We start from the raw sequence: 20,387 nt of genomic DNA, 5'->3' as shown, positions 1-20,387 counted from the left end.
TTACGAGGACGGGCCAACCAAGCCTAGGGGGAGCAGCGAAGCCCACAGCAGGGTCCGAGACGCCTGCAAGGGCGCTTGCCAGGCCCGAGTCTTTCGGCCTGTAGGCGATCCAGAGCCCCGCACCCTCTCGGCCCCCGCTCCTCCCTGGGCATCTAGCCCCGCCCCTTCCCGCCTCTTCCCGCCCCTTCTCGTCCCTCCCGCGCCTCTCGCCCCGCCCCTCGCCTGGTCTCTAGCCCCGCCCCTCCCCGCGCCTCTCGCCCCGCCCAGCGTCCCTTGCTGGGCTCGGAGGCCCAGCAGCCGCAAAGTCCTCAGACACTGTGTGTGGCGGTCACCCTGCCTGGGGCCGGTTCGGCCGGGCACAAGGAGGATCTGGGCGGCCCGGTTGGCGGGAAGGAGGTTGCCTTCCCCGGGTCTCATACCCGGCCGCCCGAGGCAGGAGGAAGCAGCGGCGAAGTCTGCGGGCGGCATGGCTGGAGCTCCGGACGAGAGCGGGCCCGGTTCTGCTGCGGGGGAACAGCTGCAGCAGCAACACGTCGCGTGCCAGGTCTTCCCCGAGCGGCTGGCTCAGGGGAATCCCCAGCAAGGGTTCCTTTCCAGCTTCTTCACCAACAACCAGAAGTGCCAGCTTATGCTCCTGAAGACGCTGCAGACAAGTAGGAACCGTGACCCGGAGGCCGGGGGTCGGCGGGGTGGTGTCTGCGACCCAGAGGGCAGGAGTCTCTGGGTTCGCCCCCAGGTGTGGCATGAGCAGGGTTCAGGCACCTCTGCGCAGAGTCCGGACAGATTCGGCCTCGTGGGGGCGGGGTGGTGGTGGTGGGGTTTGGGCCTCAGTTTCCTTATCAGAGGTGGTGTTGGGGCCTTTTAGCCCTACTCTTGCTTGTGGATTGAGGGAGGAGTCGGATAGGAGTTTGCCCTTTTCAGTCACACTCACGGGTCTGATAGATCCTCTGATTTCTCATGTAAGTTATGCAGCGGTATGGGGACTTCAGCGTGTGGGCGAAGCAGAGTTTTAAAGAGACTCGTTAATTAAGGCATTACTGCCGGCAGCGCAAAAACAGTTTTGCAAACTACCTTCGTTGGAAGGGGTTCTTAACCTTCATGCATGGATGGGCTTCCCAGCGTAGAAACCTCTGAAATGGACTACGAAATCGTGTGCATGCATCTGAGTGCATTTTTCTGGGGAGAGAGTTCTAACTTCATCATATTCTGGAAGAGGCCACGGACCCCCAAAGAGTCAAGAATCACTGCTGTGGGTTAAATAGGGACACAACTACCTACTGACCAATTTCTCCAGCCCCAGGGACATTACACTAGAGATTTCTTAACTCCTTTACATTGACATGGACTTCCTAAGTTTACTTCAGATACATTTAGAAAATCGAAGTCTTAAACCTACTTGTCCGAAAGCAAGGTTACTATTTCATAGCTGGCCAATCACAGTTCAAAAGCCAACCACCTAGAGATTTTCCAGCCTTCTTGAGTTTATCCGCATGTTAGGGAATCCAGGGAGGGGGGAGGGGAAAGGGGCTAATGGGAATGATGAGGTTGTATTCACTTGGAAATATGTATCCAATGCCTCCTAAGTTCTGGTGTGGGGAAATACAAAGATGAGTAAGGGTCTGGACGGTGCATTTTAGAGGTTGAAAGTGGAACGCAGTGGAAAGAGCCGGTCTGCAGAGTTGGATATAGGTTCAGATCTGGTCCCTCTCCTTATCAGGTGTGGAAGACTGACTTAACTCTCTGATCTCCTTTATCCTTATCTGCACACATAAAAAGGGAAGGGTAGGGATAAAAATACCTCTTTTAGGGTTGTTGTGAGGAATGGATTTTATGAAGGTAGATTGCGACCATATCAGGAGCTGAGTAATGGCTAACTGTGCTTACAGTGGAAGAGACAAACAGTGGAGGAGATGTAGAGAAAGGATGTGAGGAGGGTGGCGAGCTGAGCATGAACCCCAGTAGGAATTAGCAAATCTCAATTAGCAAGAACCCCTGGAGGGATGCTGGGAGAAGTGTCAGTGGCATTAAAGCATCAACTTACAGCTTTACAATCCTAAACCTGGGACCCGGCCTCAAGGGAGATCTTTGTTCTCTCTCTCTCTCTCTCTCTCTCTCTCTCTCTCTTTTAAATTTAAATCCAAGTTAGTTAACATATAGTGTAATGATGATTTCAGGAGTAGAATTTAGTGATTCATCACTTACATCTAACACCCAGTGCTCTTTTTTTTTTTTTTTTTTTCAAAGCAAATCCATTCTAAATACTGCAGGTCCTGTCTGAACCACTGTGCTCCCTGCAATAATAATAATAATAATAATAATAATAATAAACTATTATTATTTTAGTAAGAGTACTATAGACTTTGGAACCCACTTCAATTTTGTAAAACTCTCTTAGTTGCTTGAATAATAAAACATTTAATATGGTTCTTGATGCCTGATATACACTAAAAACACTTATTACTAATAATTGTTTTACTGTTCATACTCTTAAGAGGGGGCAGTTAAAGTAGTAAGCTATATCTGTCTTTTTCATCTCCCTACTTTTCTTTTACTCACTTGTTTTTCCTTTCAGCACTTAAAAAAAAAACACCTTGGTTTCGTTTTCTAATTTTGCCTATGTCATATGGTATGCTGTGCATTTGTGTGTTGAGATAAGACCCCTATGTGGAAAGTTGATATTAGAGGCATTTGGGTTTGTTTTACTTTCCCATAATTATTACAGGCTAATAGATGCTTAGAAGTGGAAGGTCCTGGGGCCCCTGGGTGGCTCAGTTGGTTGAGCATCTGACTGCAGCCCAGGTCATGATCTCGTGGTCCGTGTGTTCAAACCCCACGTTGGGCTCTGTGCTGACAGCTCAGAGCCTGGAGCCTGTTTCAGATTCTGTGTCTCCCTCTCTCTCTCTGTCCCTCCCCCACTTAAACGCTGTGTCTCTCTCTGTCTCTCAAAAGAAGGAAAAATGTTAAAAAAAAAATTAAAAGAAAAGCAGTGGAAGGTCCCACAGGAGTTATCTAGGCCTTCGCACACTACACTGGAAAACCACTGTGCCATCACTGACTAGAGAGTTTATACACCTCTGCTGGAACAGGTTACCAGTTCTTCGAGGCTCCTTGTGGCTACATGTATATTGTAGTCACAGCTTTAATTGTTGGGAAATCCTTTCTCATACTGTAACTTCTACTCTTTGGTCCTTGTTCTGCTCTCTGAACAAATATTATCTGCATCTATTCCCACACGGCAGCCCTTCAGATACTTGAGGCCATTGTGGTCCGAGTTAAGATTTTTATTCTCCCTTCCACCTCCACACCCACAACTCCTTTCTTGCTTCTTACTGAGCATAGTCCTGTACTGTTCTAGTTGCCTTCCCCCGGGGAAGAGCTGAAGTTGGCAGGTCCTGTTTAGAGTGTGGTACTTAGAATGGGACACTGTTACCCTGCGGTCTGATCAGGAAAGACGCCAACGAGCCACTTACTCCCTTCCTCTCATCTGTTTGCTGTGCCGCAGTTAATTTCTATGGAGAGGCCCCCAATTCCCTCATTCTTTTGGTATATGCTTTAATACAATGTTTTCGATCATGTAACTAAACATGGGCTTTACAAGCATGTTTGATATCATTTGAGATGTTTAGTAGTATCCATCTTGGTATTTGTGTCACAGTTTTATTTCATTAAGGACTTATTTTTATGTTAATTTAAGCTTGTCTTTTCATATCCATCTTTTACCAGTTTTAAGATAGTATTACTTCATTAAGATTTGTGGCTTACTTTTTTTTTTTTTTAATGTTTTTTACTTATTTTTGAGAGACAGCAAGACAATGTGAGCAGGGGAGGGACAGAGAGAGGAAGACTCGGAATCCGAAGCAGGCTCTGGGCTCCGAGCTGTCAGCATAGAGCCTGACACGGGACTCGAACCCACAAACCATGAGATCATGACCTGAGCCAAAGTCAGATGCTTAACCGACTGAGCCACCCAGGCGGCCCATGACTTACTCTTTCATAATATCCTATACTGCTTTTTGGAGAATTTAATTGGTGCTCTTTTTTCCTGATTAGCATACCTAATTGAATCAAATATCTTTCTAGATCCCTACGTCAAACTTCTACTTGATGCCATGAAGCACTCAGGTTGGTAAGTAAATCTATTTAAAGTGGTCGTCTGTATTCCGGCTGCTAAAAACAAACAAACAAACAAAAAACACCCCAATCTGCAACTTCTGACAGTTTTTCACTTCTGGCCACAAAGCCTTTTCCATATGGTAGGTGTTGGTGATTCTGCATTCTTTCCAGACAGGTCTGGCTCTCTTCAGACATCTTCCGCCCTAACTCTAAATCTCTGGCTCTACCGTTCACCTCCGGTATTTAGTAAAGACCACACTTAAAGTCTTGTAAGTAATTACCAAACCTGGCTTTCCTGCTCTACCAGCCTCAGCATCGTCCTTCATGGAGAAGAAATCTCGGCTTGTTATGTAGGAGCCTTCCGGGTGTTGTTGAACCTTGAGGAAATTAGAGAAAGTGACATCTGAGGTCCACTTCTTCACAGTCTGGCCCAGGGATAGCAACTCCAGCATACTTCCAATGTGGCCTTAATCAGTTGACCAGATGCTTGATGGAACCTCGTCATGGGAGGTGAACTAGGATAGATTTTGCAGGGATGATTTCCTTATTCTACAGATGAGACAACTGAGTCTTGAAGGTGTTAGTTTTGAAAAAAAATTTTTTTTTTCAACGTTTATTTATTTTTGGGACAGAGAGAGACAGAGCATGAATGGGGGAGGGGCAGAGAGAGAGGGAGACACAGAATCGGAAACAGGCTCCAGGCTCTGAGCCATCAGCCCAGAGCCTGACGCGGGGCTCGAACTCACGGACCGCGAGATCGTGACCTGGCTGAAGTCAGACGCCCAACCGACTGCGCCACCCAGGCGCCCCAAAGGTGTTAGTTTTGAAAGGGCTTGATGATATGGGGCTCCCGACTCCTTGCCCAGGGCTGTTTCCCTCGCACCACTTGCACACTGCTTTTGCACATTGTTTCTTTAATCCATTCTTGCCTTTTAGTGCTGTTAACAAAGAAAGACACTTTTCTTGTGAAGACTGTGATGGAAATGTCAGTGGAGGTTTTGATGCTTCAACATCTCAGGTAGGTATTTTTGCCAAGTTGTTCTCTTTCCTGATGTTTGCTAAGCACCTTCCACATGCTGGGCGTTCTGTTTGGTAGCCTTTGTGTACGATTCAAAAAATGAATCTTATGGTTCTTACTCTTAAGGAGCTTATGCTTTCCTAAGGGAGATGAGCCACAAACACAGAATGATAAAAATTTGAGGGAGGTTAAACTATTTTACGTGGGTGTAGTTACCACAATGGGACTGTGATATGAATGAAAAATACCAACAGATTCAGCTAGAGCATATAAAGCTTCTTCAGGGACAAAGAAGACAAAGACTGTTGCCCACGGAAGGGGTATCGTGAGCAAAGGTGGTGTATTGGGAAAGGACAAAGTATATTTAGGGAATGGCATGTTGTCTAGTGTAGCAACTGTCTCCTTTGCACAGGTTGCTCTGTCTGGCAGGCTCCCTTCCCCACCCTCAAATTTAACTCCTAGTCATCCCTGAGATCCTCATTTAAACATTCCTTCTGCAGAGAAGCCTTTCCCAATCCTCCAGACCAAGTCAGGCATTCTCATTGTATGCATTCATGACATCTTGGATTTTTCTTCATGACACCTGTCATTGCACGTATTTAAACATTTTGGCAACTGTTTGATTAATTTCTAGGGCAAGACTGTGTGGGGAATATGGGGAAATAGGGTTGGAAAGAAAGGTAAGCTATATGGTGGGAGGCTTTGAATGCTTAGAGAGTTTCACCTGTACCTGGTGAGAAGTGATATACCTTTGAACATTTTTGATTAGGGGAATAAGGTTTCTCATTTGGAAAATATGGCTAATGATTGTATCTGTCTCATAGAACAGTTATTAGAATTAAGTGCGATACCTCATGTAAGGTGCTTAGCATAGTAAGCGCAGTAAGCGTTCAATAAATATTATTAGTTTTAAGTAATTGGAGAGTTTTGACAGTATCTTGGAGTTGGTAGAAGAATTATATTACCCTCATGTGATGAGGGTAGATGAAGGTTTTATAAGTAACACCTCCCATCTTGAACATATCACCCTGTTTAACAATACTTACTTGTTTTCTCCTGGGGAATTTTATATATATTTTGGTTATTTATAGCTGTTTCACAGTAATCATGAGAAAAAAAAAAACAAAACAGCATAGGAGTGAGAGGTCTGGGTCTTGGAGTCTGGTAGAATTGAGTTCAAATCCAGTTCCCCTGCTTATTGGCTGTGGGCTTGGGCAAGCTGTTTGCCTTATGCTCAGTTTCCTCATTTGTAAACTGATAGTAACAATCCCTAATAGCTCTCAAAGTGGGTCTTGGTAAATTCATCCCGGGGGGGGGGGGGGGGGGGGGGGGGTAAATAGAGTGGACATTTTGAACTTGTGTCTTACTTCTCAGTAGTGTTGAGCATAGTTGGGCACTCCTTTTATTTTTTTTTAAATTATAATTTGTATTGTGAAGTGTCTCATTCACACAGAAGAGCAAGAAACCTATAGGTATGCTTTTGGTCACAGTAATAAAATGAGCACCCGTGTAACTGCCACCAGATTTGAGAAATAGCACATTGCCAGGATTTCAGAAGATTGTGTGCCCCTCTTGGATCACATTTCGTCTCCCTTTCTTACTCTGACTTTTGTGATAATCATTCCCTGCTGTTCTGAATAGTTTTACCATCTCTGTGTACAAACAATGTGTTATTTAGTTGCCTGGCTTTTAAGTTTTATACAGGGAATATTTTGAGTTCTGTGTGATACTTTGTAGTTTTATGAAATCACGCAGTAGTTAGTTTCCCGGAACAGTTCTTTTGTTGAGCGTCCTGAGATTCTTCCATGTTGTTGTACACACCTCTGGTTTGTGTAGTTTGGCTGTTGTATAGTGTTCCTCTGTATGTCCATACTGCAGTTTACCGTATTTATTGTTTCCAACTTTGTTATTAAGAACAATACTGCTGTGAATATTTTTCACATCTTCTCCTGGTGCACCTGTGCAAAAGTCACTCCTGTGTCTATGCCTAGGAACAGAATTACTGGGTCATATAATATGCATACACTTGGCTTCAGCAGGTAATGTCAGACACTTTCTTCCCCTGGTTTCCAGTATATGACCCTCTTTGCTAGCTGTTTGCTAGCTCCGTCCACCAGCTGTTACACGTGGAAGTCTCTCAATCCTCGGTGTTAGATCCCCTTCTTTTCTTCCTCTGTACTCTGCCAAGGGGATCTCATTTCTTTTCCTAGGCCAGAGCTCTCTTTTGAACTTTACATCTGTATATCCAGATGCCCACTTAGTACCCACACTTGGATGTCTTAAAGGCACCCGAGACCTCACAAATTTGTTCAAGTCCAAACTGATGATTTATACCATCCCCTATCCCCACCCAACCTGGTGTTGTAGTTTTGCATATCTCAGTGAATGGTACCACCATCTATCCTGTTACCCAAGCTAGAAATGTAGAGATCATCCTTGTACCTCTGATTCCCTTCCCATATTCTATCACTAACTTTTGTCCAATTTGCCTCCTAAATATTTTATTTTTTTTGGTGGGGGGGGTCTTACTGTCCCTGCTCGGGTACCATTATCTCTTGCCTACAATACCTCATTAGCCTTCAACCAGTCTCTCGGCACCCAGTTTGGTCATCCGCTTATTTTTACAACTGGAGTCAAAGGATAAAAACAAACAAAAGCACCTCCCTGTCTCACTACTCCCTTTCAGTGACTTCCCACTGTTCTCAGGATACAGAGTGATTTGGCTCTAGCGGACCTCACCAGCCTTATCTCATGCCTGTCACCTGCAGCTCTGTGCTTCAGCAATACGGGCCTGCTTCCAGCCTCTCGTTCTGTTCCTTAAGTGCTCCTCTCCTTTGCACAGGTTGCTCCGTCTGGCAGGCTCCCTTCCCCACCCTCAAGTTTAACTCCTAGTCATCCCTGAGATCCTCATTAAAACATTCCTTCTGCAGAGAAGCCTTTCCCAATCCTCCAGACCAAGTCAGGCATTCTCATTGTATGCATTCATGACATCTTGGATTTTTCTTCATGACACCTGTCATTGCACGTATTTAACATTTTGGCAACTGTCTGATTAATTTCTAGGGCCATTAGTATATATTATAAATTTTAGTTATAAATTATAAGTAGTAGATCTCAATAAATATTAGTTGAAGGATGAATGTTGGATGAATGTATATATCATTCATGTTGGATGAATGGCACATATCTCAGCGTCTGGAACATAGTAAGTACACAATAAATGGTAACTATTATTACTAGGATCCCTCATGTCTTTATTATTCTTATAGGGTCCTGCTCAGTGTGCTGTTGGCTTTTTGCACTTCTTTCTGAAGGTCTTTCTGAGGATTTTTCCTGGCAATTCTAGTAGAATGAGACAGTGGTGGTCATTCATTGTTGATTCATTGCTCATTCAGAAACTTGATAAGAAGCAGTTTACATATATTCTCATTTAATTCTCACAATTCTCTGAGGTAGGTACTCTCATGATCTCCTTTTTATAGTTGAGGAAACTGAGGCACAGAGACAGAGGTTAAGAAAAGTGCCCAAGGTCACCGCGTTAGTAAGGAGTGGGGCTGGAGTTTGAACCTGTCTGCTGCATTCCAAAGCCCGCTCCTAATATGGTGCTGTGGAGTCCACCAGCTCACCGAGGATGGCATTTAAGTGCTGCTGTAGTTGAGAGAGAAGAGGGAGAAGTTGGTCACTGGGAAGGCTTAATGGAACGGGTACATTAGAGCCAGACCGTGATCAGTAGGTAGGTGTAGGGTTGAGGGAGTAGGGTGGGTGAAGGCTCTGCCCAGCTGGTGAGAAGATGGGATTTACAAAAAGAGAGTGGATATTATCAATATGGAACTTCCCTTATTTTGTCGCCTCCTAGATTGTTTTATGCCAGAACAACATCGGTAATCAGGCCCATATGAACAGAGTGGTCACCCATGAGCTCATTCATGCGTTTGATCACTGTCGTGCTCACGTCCACTGGTTCACCGATGTCAGACATTTGGCCTGCTCGGAGGTGAGTCTTATCGTAAAAGATCTTCTTCCCCCTGGAGCACTCTGAGTTTGGACATTGGATTGAAGCATAATTTACTTAAACATATTCCTTTTCTTACTGTCGTGGCTCCATGCCATTCTTAGGTTTCCGTTGTTAACGACTGAACACAATTTTGAGACACGAGACATTTTAAGCATCCTTTTAGAATTGTCTGAATTATAACCTTTAAATTCTAATACTAGTGGTGACTTGATAATTCTAAACTATTTTTCCTTCTGTGGATTCTTACTTTGTTCACCACAGTCCATTGAGGTAGACGCTACCATCCCCATTTTATATATGTCGAAAGCGAGGCATTTTTTAGATCCATGGGTTCGGAAGTGGCAGAGGCAGAATTACAAGCCGAGTTCTTAACTGGTTTGTTGTGCTCCCTCCTCGAGGTAGAGCTCTTTGCTTGCCTGAGAGTAAAACATTTAGTCTCAAAAATACAACGTAAGAAGTTTTTTTTTAGTATTAAGCACATTGGATTGTTCTCAGAAGCGCGATATATTTATGCTCTTAGACGTATGTATTTAATACTTGCATTTCATTAATTGAAGAGTGCAATATGCTGAGAAGTTAAAAAAACGAATATACATTTCAAGCTGATGCTTTATAACTCAGATTATTTTCTCTCTCCCTTGAAATGAATAAGCAGCCCCATTGCCTCTAATTACAACTCATATTATTTGGAGAGTACACTGAAACCTGAGTTTTTAAGTAAGTGTCTCTCTTGGGTGTTATGAGAATGAATGCCTGTGAGCCAGTTCAAGTGTGTTAGGTGCCTCGAACTCCTCAGAGGAACGAGGCCATGGTATTGTAGAAGTAACAAGAAGTGGGCCATTTCTGGCTGCAGTGCTTTGGCAAAAATGTGGCCAGGTTGGCTGTAGCATCTATGTCGGTAGTTAGAAGGCTGTTTCATCTATTGAAGCTGCATTTTACCTTAAAAATATAGTAAATTAGAAAGTATGCCCTAACTTCAGGCTGTCATGCTCACAGCATGACAGGTGTAGAATGTTCTTGATTCTTTGAAAAATTAAGAACTTAAGTTTCAAGAACTTAACTTTTCGTAGGACAGTTGATGCCCTGGAGGAAGGCATGAATTTACACAGGCTTTAGGGAGGTTCCAAGAGAGTTGCGGTGTTTTGGGCTAGTGGTAGGAGGTTCATATTCTCGAAGAGTCTTAGATGCTGATGTATTCAATTTTAAGCTCACATTGAAATTCACTTTGTAGATCTTTGAAAGCATGCTTTCTTGAAGTCCTTTTGGTAATATATAGAAATATATCTTGTAGAAAGCGTGGACTTTAACTCTGACGTCCAACTTTCTGACTTTTGGTTCCAAAAGAAATTAGTTCTTTCAATAAGGTTATTGTATAAAGTTTTGAAAATTCCCTTAGCTAAATGATTGACCTCCTCCCGCCCCCCGCCAGCCCATTTATTCTGCATTGTCTAGCATAGCTCATAGATATCTGCTCTTTAGAAGTCTATTCTCAGAAAAACATGCTAATGTTAGATTCTCTTACAATTTTTATAGAGCATGAGCACTTATTTTCCTTTTGTTCACCTGTCTTTGTGATAGGTTCGAGCTGCTAACCTTAGTGGAGACTGCTCACTTGTGAATGAAATATTCAGGTTGCATTTTGGATTAAAACAACACCATCAGGTAAAACTAACATGAAATCGCTTACCCTCCAGAGTGCTATGAATGGAAATGATGAATAAAGAAATGAGAAGCACATTTAGCATTTGAAATTTGAAAGAACTACTTATATGGAAAGAATACAAAATACATACTGTGTGAGGCAAACAGATGGAATTTAGTTCTACTTTTTATTTTATTATTATTATTATTTTTTTGTTTAAAAATTTTTTTAAGTGTTTATTTTTGAGAGAGAGAGACAGAGAGACAGAGAGAGACAGAGTGCAAGAGGGGGAGGGGCAGAGAGGGAGGGAGGACACATAATCTGAAGTGAACTCCAGGCTCTGAGCCATCAGCACAGAACCCGATGCAGGGCTCAAACCCATGAATTGGGAGATCGTGACCGGAGCCGAAGCTGGATGCTTAACCGACTGAGCCATCCAGGCGCCCCTAGTTCTACTTTTTAATTATGGGTGAGCTGTGTGACTAAGTGAGAGGTTTTAATAGTGAAAAGAACTACAGTCTTGTTCTTGGGGTACTTTTGGAAGGGGGGGAGATAAAGAACGGACGTGAAATCACAGCCTGTCTTACTTCTATCCAAGCAGTACTGGACTTAAATTTTGAAATGACCATAGTATTCTTGAGTAAAAAAGTAATACCTTTTGACCGAGACTGCCCTGCCGCACAGATTACGGCTGGTAGCGCCCCTTTCCAGGCCCGACGATGTGATAGCAGAGCTTTGAACTGGCACAGACTTGATTATGATAAGTCTCTCTTTTTCCCTTGGGTAGCAGCAGCAGAAAATGAATAGAACTAGCAACAGGATGGAAAATATATGGAGGTAGCAGGACCCTGCTACCCTCCGTGAGAGAGAGAGAGCGAGAGAGAGCATGTGTGTGTGTGTGCAGGAGTGAGCAGGGGAGGGGCAGATCGAGAGGGAGAAGAGAATCCCAAGTAGGTTCTGTGCTGTCAGTGAAGAGTCCAGCATGGGGCTCGATCTTACTGTGACACCATGACCTGAGCTGAAATCAAGAGTCAGACACTTAACCGACTGAGCCACCCAGGCGCCCCTGAAATTGTAGTTTTAATAGAAATATATCATATTTTGAGAAGAATTAAACCTGACCTGTGGTCTATACATGAGTCTTCCAAAACTGTAGCTCCAGGAGATAAGTTTTTACCGTCCTTTTTCTTCCTGGAAGGGAGAAATTTCCTCTTTCTGGCAATTGTTGTCATAGCTCCAGGTGGTTCTTCCTTTCTTTCTTCTTCCTTTCTGCCTGGAGTGTGTTTTTTTTATTTAAAAAAAAATTTTTTTTTTTTTTTAACGTTTATTTATTTTTGGGACAGAGAGAGACAGAGCATGAACGGGGGAGGGGCAGAGAGAGAGGGAGACACAGAATCAGAAGCAGGCTCCAGGCTCTGAGCCATCAGCCCAGAGCCTGACGCGGGGCTCGAACTCACGAACCGTGAGATCGTGACCTGAGCTGAAGTCGGACGCCCAACCGACTGAGCCACCCAGGCGCCCCTGGAGTGTATTTTTAAGATCGTTGGTTAGTGTAATTTAGGTCAAAAGCACTGATTTATATTTTCATACTAGTGAGCATCTCTGGCTCAGGCATGCTAACCAGGGTGAAATAAAATAGGGAACACACATAGAAAATGAATGATTGACAGGATGCACAGCCATAAGAACCAGTATTTGGTTTTTTTTCATGAAAAGGTTAAATGCTATTCTTTTGAGCTTTAGTTTGGGCCTAGTGGAGAAATAAATTGATTTAAAAGTCTCCAAGAATTGGAATGGCAGGACCTAACATATTTAGGATACTGAGAAATTCTAGCCTATTACTGTGTAACATTAGATAAATTATTTTCTTAGGTACCCATTGCAAAGAACGCTCAGGAAAAAAAAAAAGTTGTTTGATTTTTTTTTCCCCCTGAAAAATTAAGACGCCTTTAAATTTTGTGTGTGCATGTGTGGTTTCCTCTTGCCTCCATGGGAGAGCGCCCCTCTCGAAGGAAGAGTTATCTAGTATGGGCCATCTGAAAAGTAGAGGAGAGAGACATAGAAGTAAAGTATGTTTTAAATCTATTTAAATTTTATTAAAAATCCAACCAGAACCTTATTTATAGAGTTTTGTTTTGTTTTGATATTTGCAAATTGGGACTGACTGTTTGTTGGACTGCCTGAAACTTCAGAGAATGACGTCTGGTTATATTACTGGAAATGATGGAAAAAATGGAGGAGGTGTTACTTATACCTAAATAATTTTAGACTGAGTTTAACATATTCCATAATTTAAGAATTATGTTTCTACTTTCTTTTTTAATATTGTATTTTATTTTATTATTTTAGAGAGAGAGTGAGAGTGCAAGCAAGGGTGAGGGGCAGAGGGAGAGAGAGAGAGAGAGAATCTTAATCAGCCTCCACTCTTAGCACGGAGCCCAATGCAGGACTCGATCCCACAGCCCTGGGATCATGACCTGAGCTGAAATAAAGAGTTGGACATTCAACAGACTGAGGCACCCAAGCACTCCAATGTTTCTTCTTGAGGATGACATAAATTTGTAAAATAATATGAAAGGGAATTAATTCTGATGTAGTTAGACATTATATAAAATATTATTTTATGATTAAATTTTCATATAAAATTAAAGCCACATACTTTTCTTTCTCCTTAGACTTGTGTGCGAGACAGAGCCATTCTTTCTATCCTGGCTGTTAGGAATATCAGCAAAGAAGTAGCTCAAAAGGCTGTTGATGAAGTTTTTGAGTCTTGTTTCAATGACCATGAACCTTTTGGAAGGATCCCACATAACAAGACTTATGCAAGATATGCTCATAGAGACTTTCAAAACCGTGATCGGTATTACTCAAATATATGAAGACAATGACATTTTATGTTATGGAGCTTCTGTGATCATGAAGAAAATATTGTTCTCAAGTGGACAAATATATGAAATGTAAATGATCAATTAAATACATTTAAAACACAGAAGATGCTGATTCTAGCGTATGTTCAGAAAAAGTGGCTATGGTAAAAGTGAAACTGCCTTAAACTCCAAGGCAAAAATTGTAACTTTACAGTTAGCCATTTGGTAAATAAGGCAAATAAATTACATTCTTGTATTTTCTATGTTGTACTTGCGTTTTTTTATTATTCGCATTTTTTAAAAAATTGTGATTTGTTTTTATTACATGTGGTTATTTTAAAATTTGATTATGGGGACACCTGGGTAGCTCAGTTGGTTAAGCAACTGACTTTGGCTCAGGTCATGATCTCATGGTTCATGAGTTTGAGCCCCGCATCAGACTCTCTGCTGTCAGTGCAGAGCCTATATTTGGATCCTCTGTCCTCCTCTCTCTGCCCCTCCACTGCTCATGCTGTCTCTCTCTCAAAAATAAATAAACATTAAAAAAATAAAATTTGATTATGAAACCTGTGAAGTGTGCTCTTGTATGAAGTTGATAGGTGACTACTGTTGGTATTTACATTAAATGTAAAGAAAAATATACTGATTTCATTACAGGACATTTACTGAGATATTAGCATGATCAAAGTATGTAAGGAATGAAAGTTGGGACTGATTTCATTCAATGATCAATGCTTCCCTTCTCCCTGTTCGTTCAACATGTATGTTGGGACCCTATGTCTTAATTTTCTGGGGACAGCCCTGACTACACTCTTCTTTTGTAAAGGCAATGCATTAAATTTATAATTTAATTGAATTTAATTTTTATGTATTTATAAAATTTTTCATATAATCATTCTCAAATGTTTTGTCAGTTCCTATGTTTTTTATTATTTTTGTTTTTTAATTAAAAAATTTTTAAAGTTTATTTTGAGAGGGAGAAATCAGGAGCAGGGGTGGGGCAGAGAGAGTGGGGAGAGGGAATCCCAAGCAGGCTCTGCTCTGTGTCAGCACGGAGCCTGATGTGGGGCTGAAACCCACAAACTGTGAGATCATGACCTGAGCCGAAATCAAGACGCTTAAATGACTGAACCACCCAGGCGCCCCTTTATGTCTGAGTTGTAGATTCAGAAAACTGGTCATCTTATCTATTGGAGCTGCATCTTCCACTTGTCCCTGGCAAACGTCTCTTGGCCTGTGTCCAGGCTGAAAGAGTGGTGCCTGTGTGTAGATGTGGCTAATCAAGGATTTAAAGACAATGAAGTTAGCATTACTTCTTTAGAGTTAAAATTTAATTAAAGTTATAAAGTGATACTCAAGCTTAAGAACTTATTAAACATTAGAACAAGGTTTGAGGATTCTGGGAAGATAACAGAGTAGGAAACAACAGAAATCTGTCTTCCCACCTAGACAAAGTTGCACTGGCAGAATCTTATATAAATATTTTGGATCTCAAATCCAAAGGCTCCTAACTTTCAAGAAAAGGCTTTGGTGGTAAATTGCAGTTAATTTCGATAAATTTAAGCTCTTAGCCTAGTAGTAGCTACCCATTTCCCACCATTCTATATATGCTCCCATCAGACAGCTATGTATGTGTTCCTGGAGTAGCTTGTACACAGATTGTGGAGTTAGGGTGGGCAAAAAGCACCCTGTCTTCTGTATATTTGGGACCTGCTCTGATCGCTGCTTCTGAACACAGAGGTTCAAAGAGGTGGTGGCATTGTTGCATCCCCTCCCATTTTTGCCAATGCCAACGGCTTCCCATTTGGCTGAAGTGACTTCTAGCGTCATTAAAGGGGCTGGTGCCTTTCTTTTTTGCCCCTCACTTTCCCCGTTTGGGAACCAGACAGTGAAACTAAGACCATTCAAAAATAATGTCATATACAGGGGGAATTAGAAAGTCACCAGGCATGCCCAGGAAATGGTGCTGGCTCAGAAAAACCCAAGAAGACCCAAGTTTACACCTCAGGCTGATCCTTGGCACAGAGACAGCCTACAATTAAGAGCAAAACCAAAAACTGGGACTCAAAACAATAGCTAACTCTGGGGAAGGAGGAGAATGTGATTTTCAGAGCTACCACATTATTAGAGGCAAATGTCCAGTTTTCAAACCCTCCAAATCACAAGGCATACAAGTGATACATAAGGTATACATAGGAAAGTGTGGCCCATTCAAAGGGAAATATAAATGAATAAAGTTTCTACTTTCCCTGAAAAACACCTGATGGTGGATTTACTAGACAAAGATTTGATTAAAAAAAAAATTTTTTTTAACGTTTATTTTTGAGACAGAGAGAGACAGAGCATGAACGGGGGAGGGTCAGAGAGAGGGAGACACAGAATCTGAAACAGGCTCCAGGCTCTGAGCTGTCAGCACAGAGCCCGACCGTGAGATCGTGACCTGAGCCGAAGTCGTTCGCTCAACCGACTGAGCCACCCAGGCGCCCCTCACTAGACAAAGATTTTATTTATTTTTATTTTTTATTTTTATTTTTTTCAATATATGAAGTTTATTGTCAAATTGGTTTCCATACAACACCCAGTGCTCATCCCAAAAGGTGCCCTCCTCAATACCCATCACCCACCCTCCCCTCCCTCCTACCCCCCATCAACCCTCAGTTTGTTCTCAGTTTAAGAGTCTCTTATGCTTTGGCTCTCTCCCACTCTAACCTCTTTTTTTTTTTTTTTCCCCTTCCCCTCCCCCATGGGTTTCTGTTAAGTTTCTCAGGATCCACATAAGAGTGAAACCATATGGTATCTGTCTTTCTCTGTATGGCTTATTTCACTTAGCATCACACTCTCCAGTTCCATCCATGTTGCTACAAAGGGCCATATTTCATTCTTTCTCATTGCCACGTAGTACTCCATTGTGTATATAAAACACAATTTCTTTATCCATTCATCAGTTGATGGACATTTAGGTTCTTTCCATAATTTGGCTATTAGACAAAGATTTTAAAACAACTGTCTTAAAGATGCTCAGAGACCTAAAGACAAATGTGCAGAAAATCAAGAAATGATATATGAACAAAATGGAAATATCAATAAAAAGAGAGAAAACTTGAAACCAAAGAGACCTGGAAAGTATGATAACAAATGACAAAAATCCACTCGAGGGGTTCAGAGGCAGATTTGAGCAGGCAGAAGAAAGAATTAGGAAACTTGAAGAAAATGAAAATTATTGAGTCTAAGGAACAGAAAGAAAAGAGATTGCAGAAAATGGAACAGAGCCTAAGGGACCTGAGGGATGCCATCAAGTTGGCCAACATATGCATTGTGGGAGTCCCAAAAGGAGAAGAGAGAGAAGGGGGCAGAGAGAATATTTGAAGAAATAATGGTTTGTAACTCCACATTTTCTTTTTTATAGAATTTTAGAGACCAATACATTAAAAAATTAGTAGTTTATGTTTTGGGGCATACAATGTGTAAATATGTAATTCTGGGGGCACCTGGCTGGTTCAGTTGGTTAGGCGTCCGACTTTGGCTTGGGTCATGATCTTGCGGTTTGTGGGTTTGACCTCCATGTTGGGCTTTGTGCTGACAGCTAGGAGCCTGGAACCTGCTTTGGATTCTGTGTCTCCCTCTCTCTCTTGACCCCTTCTCCATTTATGCTCTGTCTTTCTAAAAAAAAAACCCCAAAAACCACACATTAAAAAATATGTAATTCTGTGACAGCAACAAATGAAAGGGATAAAGACAGAGTTTTTTTATTTTTTTATTTTAAAGTTTATTTATTTTGAGAGAGAGAGTATGACAGAGCACATGAGTGGGGGAGGGACAGAGAAAGAGAGAATCCCAAGCAGGCTTCACACTGTTAGTGAAGAGTCTGATGTGGGGCTTGATCCTATGAACAATGAGATCATGACCTGAGCCAAAAATCTAGATTTGGCCGCTTAACTGACTGAGCCATCCAGGTGCTTCAGACAAAATAGACTTTAAATCAAAAAAGTGTACAAGAGACATAGAAGGATATTGTATATTAATACAAGTTTCAATAGAGCAAGAAGATACAACATTTACACACCTAATAACAGCCCATCAAAATATGTGAAGTGAAAGGGACAAAATTGAATGGAGAAATAGACAGTTCTACAATAATAACTAGGAAAGTTGATTACCCCACTTTCAATAATGGATAGAACAATCAGACCAAAGATAAACAAGTAAATAGATCTCTTGAACAACAAAATAAACCAGCTGGATCTAACAGATATATACAGAACACCCTAACCAACAACAGCATACATATTCTTCTCAAGTGCACATGGGACATTTTCCAAGATAGACTATATGTTAAGCCACAAACTAATATATCAATATATTTAAAAAGATATCATACAAAGTATCTTCTTTGACCACAAAGGGATGAAAGTTAGTAATCAATAACAAGGACAATTGAAAATTTACAAGTTTGTGGAAATTAAAGAACACACACAATCGATCAAAGAAATCCCAGGGAAATTAGAAAATATCTAAGACGAAAACAAAACCACAAGGTACCAAAAATTATAGGATATGGCAAAAGCAGTGCTAAAGGGAAAATTTATAGCTATAAATGCTTATGTTAAAAAACAAGAAACCGGGGTGCCTGGGTGGCTCAGCTGGTTAAGCATCCAACTTCCGCTCAGGTCATGATCTTGCAGTTCATGAGTTCAAGCCCCACGCCAGGCTCTGTGCTGACAGCTCAAAATCTGGATCCTGCTTTGGATTCTGTGTCTCCCTCTCTCTCTGTTCTTCACCCACTTACACTCTGTCTTGCTGTCTCTCTCTCTCTCAAAAATAAATAAAGAATAAGAAAAATTAAAAAAAAAAAAAACCAAGAAAAATCTCAAATCAGCAACCTAACTTCACAACTTAAGGGACTAGAAAAAGAACAAACTAGTTCCAAAGCTAGCAGATGGAAGGAAATAATAAACATAAGAGCAGAGACCAGTGAAGTAGAGAATAGAAAACCAGTAGAGAAAATTAATAAAACCAAAAGATCAACAAAATTGACAAACCTAGATGGACTAAGAAAAAAAGGGAGACTTCAAGTCATGAAAATCAGAAAATAGGAACATTGCTACCAAACTACAGAAATAAAAAAGATTATAAGAGAGTACTGTGGACAAATGTACACACACAAATTGGATCACCTAGATGAAATGGACAAATTGCTAGAAATGCGACACTAACCCATGGAGAATAGAACATCTGATTAGACCTAAAACTAGTAAGGATTGAATTGAAAATTCGATTCAATTCAAGGTATTTTCTAATTTCTATTTTTTTTATTTTTTATTTTTTATTTTTTTTTTAAAATTTTTTTTTCAACGTTTTTTATTTATTTTTGGGACAGAGAGAGACAGAGCATGAACAGGGGAGGGGCAGAGAGAGAGGGAGACACAGAATCGGAAACAGGCTCCAGGCTCCGAGCCATCAGCCCAGAGCCCGACGCAGGGCTCGAACTCACGGACCGCGAGATCGTGACCTGGCTGAAGTCGGACGCTTAACCGACTGCGCCACCCAGGCGCCCCTCTAATTTCTATTATTCAAGGTATTTTCTAATTTCCCTGGGATTGAATCAAAAATCTTCAAAGAAAAGCTCTGGACATGATGAATTCTACCAAATGAATTCTACCGAACACCATTGAATTGTTCTACCAAACACCAGTGAATTCTACCAAACATTTAAAGAAGAATTACTACCAATCCTTCTCAGACTTTTCCAAAAAACTTAAGAGGAGGGTATGCTCCCCAACTTACTCTGAGGCCAGAATTACCCTGCTACCAAACTCAGACAAAAGCACAACAAGAAAAGAGAAATACAGCCCCAAATCCCTTATGAATATTGATGAAAAGAAAACTGAATATTGAATTCAGCAAACTGAATTCAGCAGCATATTAAAAGGAATACATACCATGACCAAGTGAGATTTATTTCTGGAGTGCCAGGATAGTTCAACATGTGAAAATTCATCGATGTAATAAAGGGAAAAAATCCACGTGGTCATCTCAATTGATGAAGAAAGAGCATTTGACAAAATTCAACACTCTTTCAGGATAAAAACATTCAACAAAGTAGGAGTAGAAAATAAAAACTTCAACATAATAAAAAGCCTTATATGGAAATCCCACAGTGAACATCACACTCAGACAAAACGCTTTTCGCTTATGGTCAGGGACAAGGCAAGGATGCTTGCTTTTCTCACTTCTATTCAACATATTGTTGGAAATCTTCACCAGAGCAATAGGCAAGAAAAAGAAATAAAAGGCATCCAAACTGAAAAGGGAGAAGTAAAATTATTTTTTATCTTTGTTTGCAGATGATATGATCTTGAATATTCAAAACCCTCAAGATTACACACACACACACACACACAATTAGAGGTTATAAATTCCTCAAAGTAGCAGGATATAAAGTTAACACACAAAAATCAGGTGCATTTCTATACACTGAGAGTGAGCAATCTGAAAAGGAAATTAAAGATATAATTCCATTTACAATAGTATAAAAAAGAATAAAATACTCAGGAACTGACTTCATCAGGTAAAAGACTTGTACAATGAACACAACAGATCATAAAGACACTAAAGAAGACATAACTAAATGGAAATGCATCCCATGTTCATGGATTGGAAAAACTTAATACTGTTAAGATATCAATACTACCCAAAGTGATCTACAGCTTCAGAGTAATGTCTAAAAACATT

At 41.2% G+C, this 20,387-nt stretch overlaps 1 protein-coding gene across 5 annotated transcripts; it reads left to right on the top strand.

The window, feature by feature from the left end:
• The first annotated feature begins 254 nt into the window (after positions 1 to 254).
• ATP23 (ATP23 metallopeptidase and ATP synthase assembly factor homolog) lies at positions 255 to 13,976 on the top strand. 5 transcript variants are annotated; one of them, XM_040491555.1, is made up of 7 exons: positions 585 to 653; positions 4,081 to 4,126; positions 4,285 to 4,382; positions 5,050 to 5,131; positions 8,988 to 9,125; positions 10,725 to 10,808; positions 13,464 to 13,976. In XM_040491555.1, exons 5-7 carry the CDS (start codon positions 9,027 to 9,029, stop codon positions 13,665 to 13,667), a joined length of 387 nt encoding a protein of 128 aa, XP_040347489.1. In that variant the 5' UTR covers positions 585 to 653; positions 4,081 to 4,126; positions 4,285 to 4,382; positions 5,050 to 5,131; positions 8,988 to 9,026; the 3' UTR covers positions 13,668 to 13,976. The 5 variants fall into 5 exon arrangements, with proteins under 5 accessions (XP_040347490.1, XP_040347491.1, XP_040347488.1 ...); XM_040491556.1 differs by lacking the exon at positions 4,285 to 4,382 and having other exon boundaries at positions 255 to 653; XM_040491554.1 differs by having other exon boundaries at positions 578 to 653; positions 4,081 to 4,382.
• Positions 13,977 to 20,387: the final 6,411 nt, after the last annotated feature.

This window comes from Herpailurus yagouaroundi, unplaced genomic scaffold (assembly GCF_014898765.1).
Source record: "Herpailurus yagouaroundi ecotype Mexico unplaced genomic scaffold, PumYag 182, whole genome shotgun sequence".
Lineage (NCBI taxonomy): Eukaryota > Metazoa > Chordata > Mammalia > Carnivora > Felidae > Herpailurus > Herpailurus yagouaroundi.
Note: the sequence above shows the minus strand (reverse complement) of the source record. Positions and strands in the feature narration are given on the sequence as shown.

Excerpts from the sequence above, each read along its gene's own strand:
- ATP23 (XM_040491556.1), top strand. The coding sequence starts at position 467 with ATGGCTGGAGCTCCGGACGAGAGCGGGCCCGGTTCTGCTGCGGGGGAA. Across the intron at positions 5,132-8,987 it reads TTGATGCTTCAACATCTCAG|ATTGTTTTATGCCAGAACAA; the intron begins GTAGGTATTTTT and ends GTCGCCTCCTAG. Across the intron at positions 9,126-10,724 it reads GACATTTGGCCTGCTCGGAG|GTTCGAGCTGCTAACCTTAG; the intron begins GTGAGTCTTATC and ends TCTTTGTGATAG.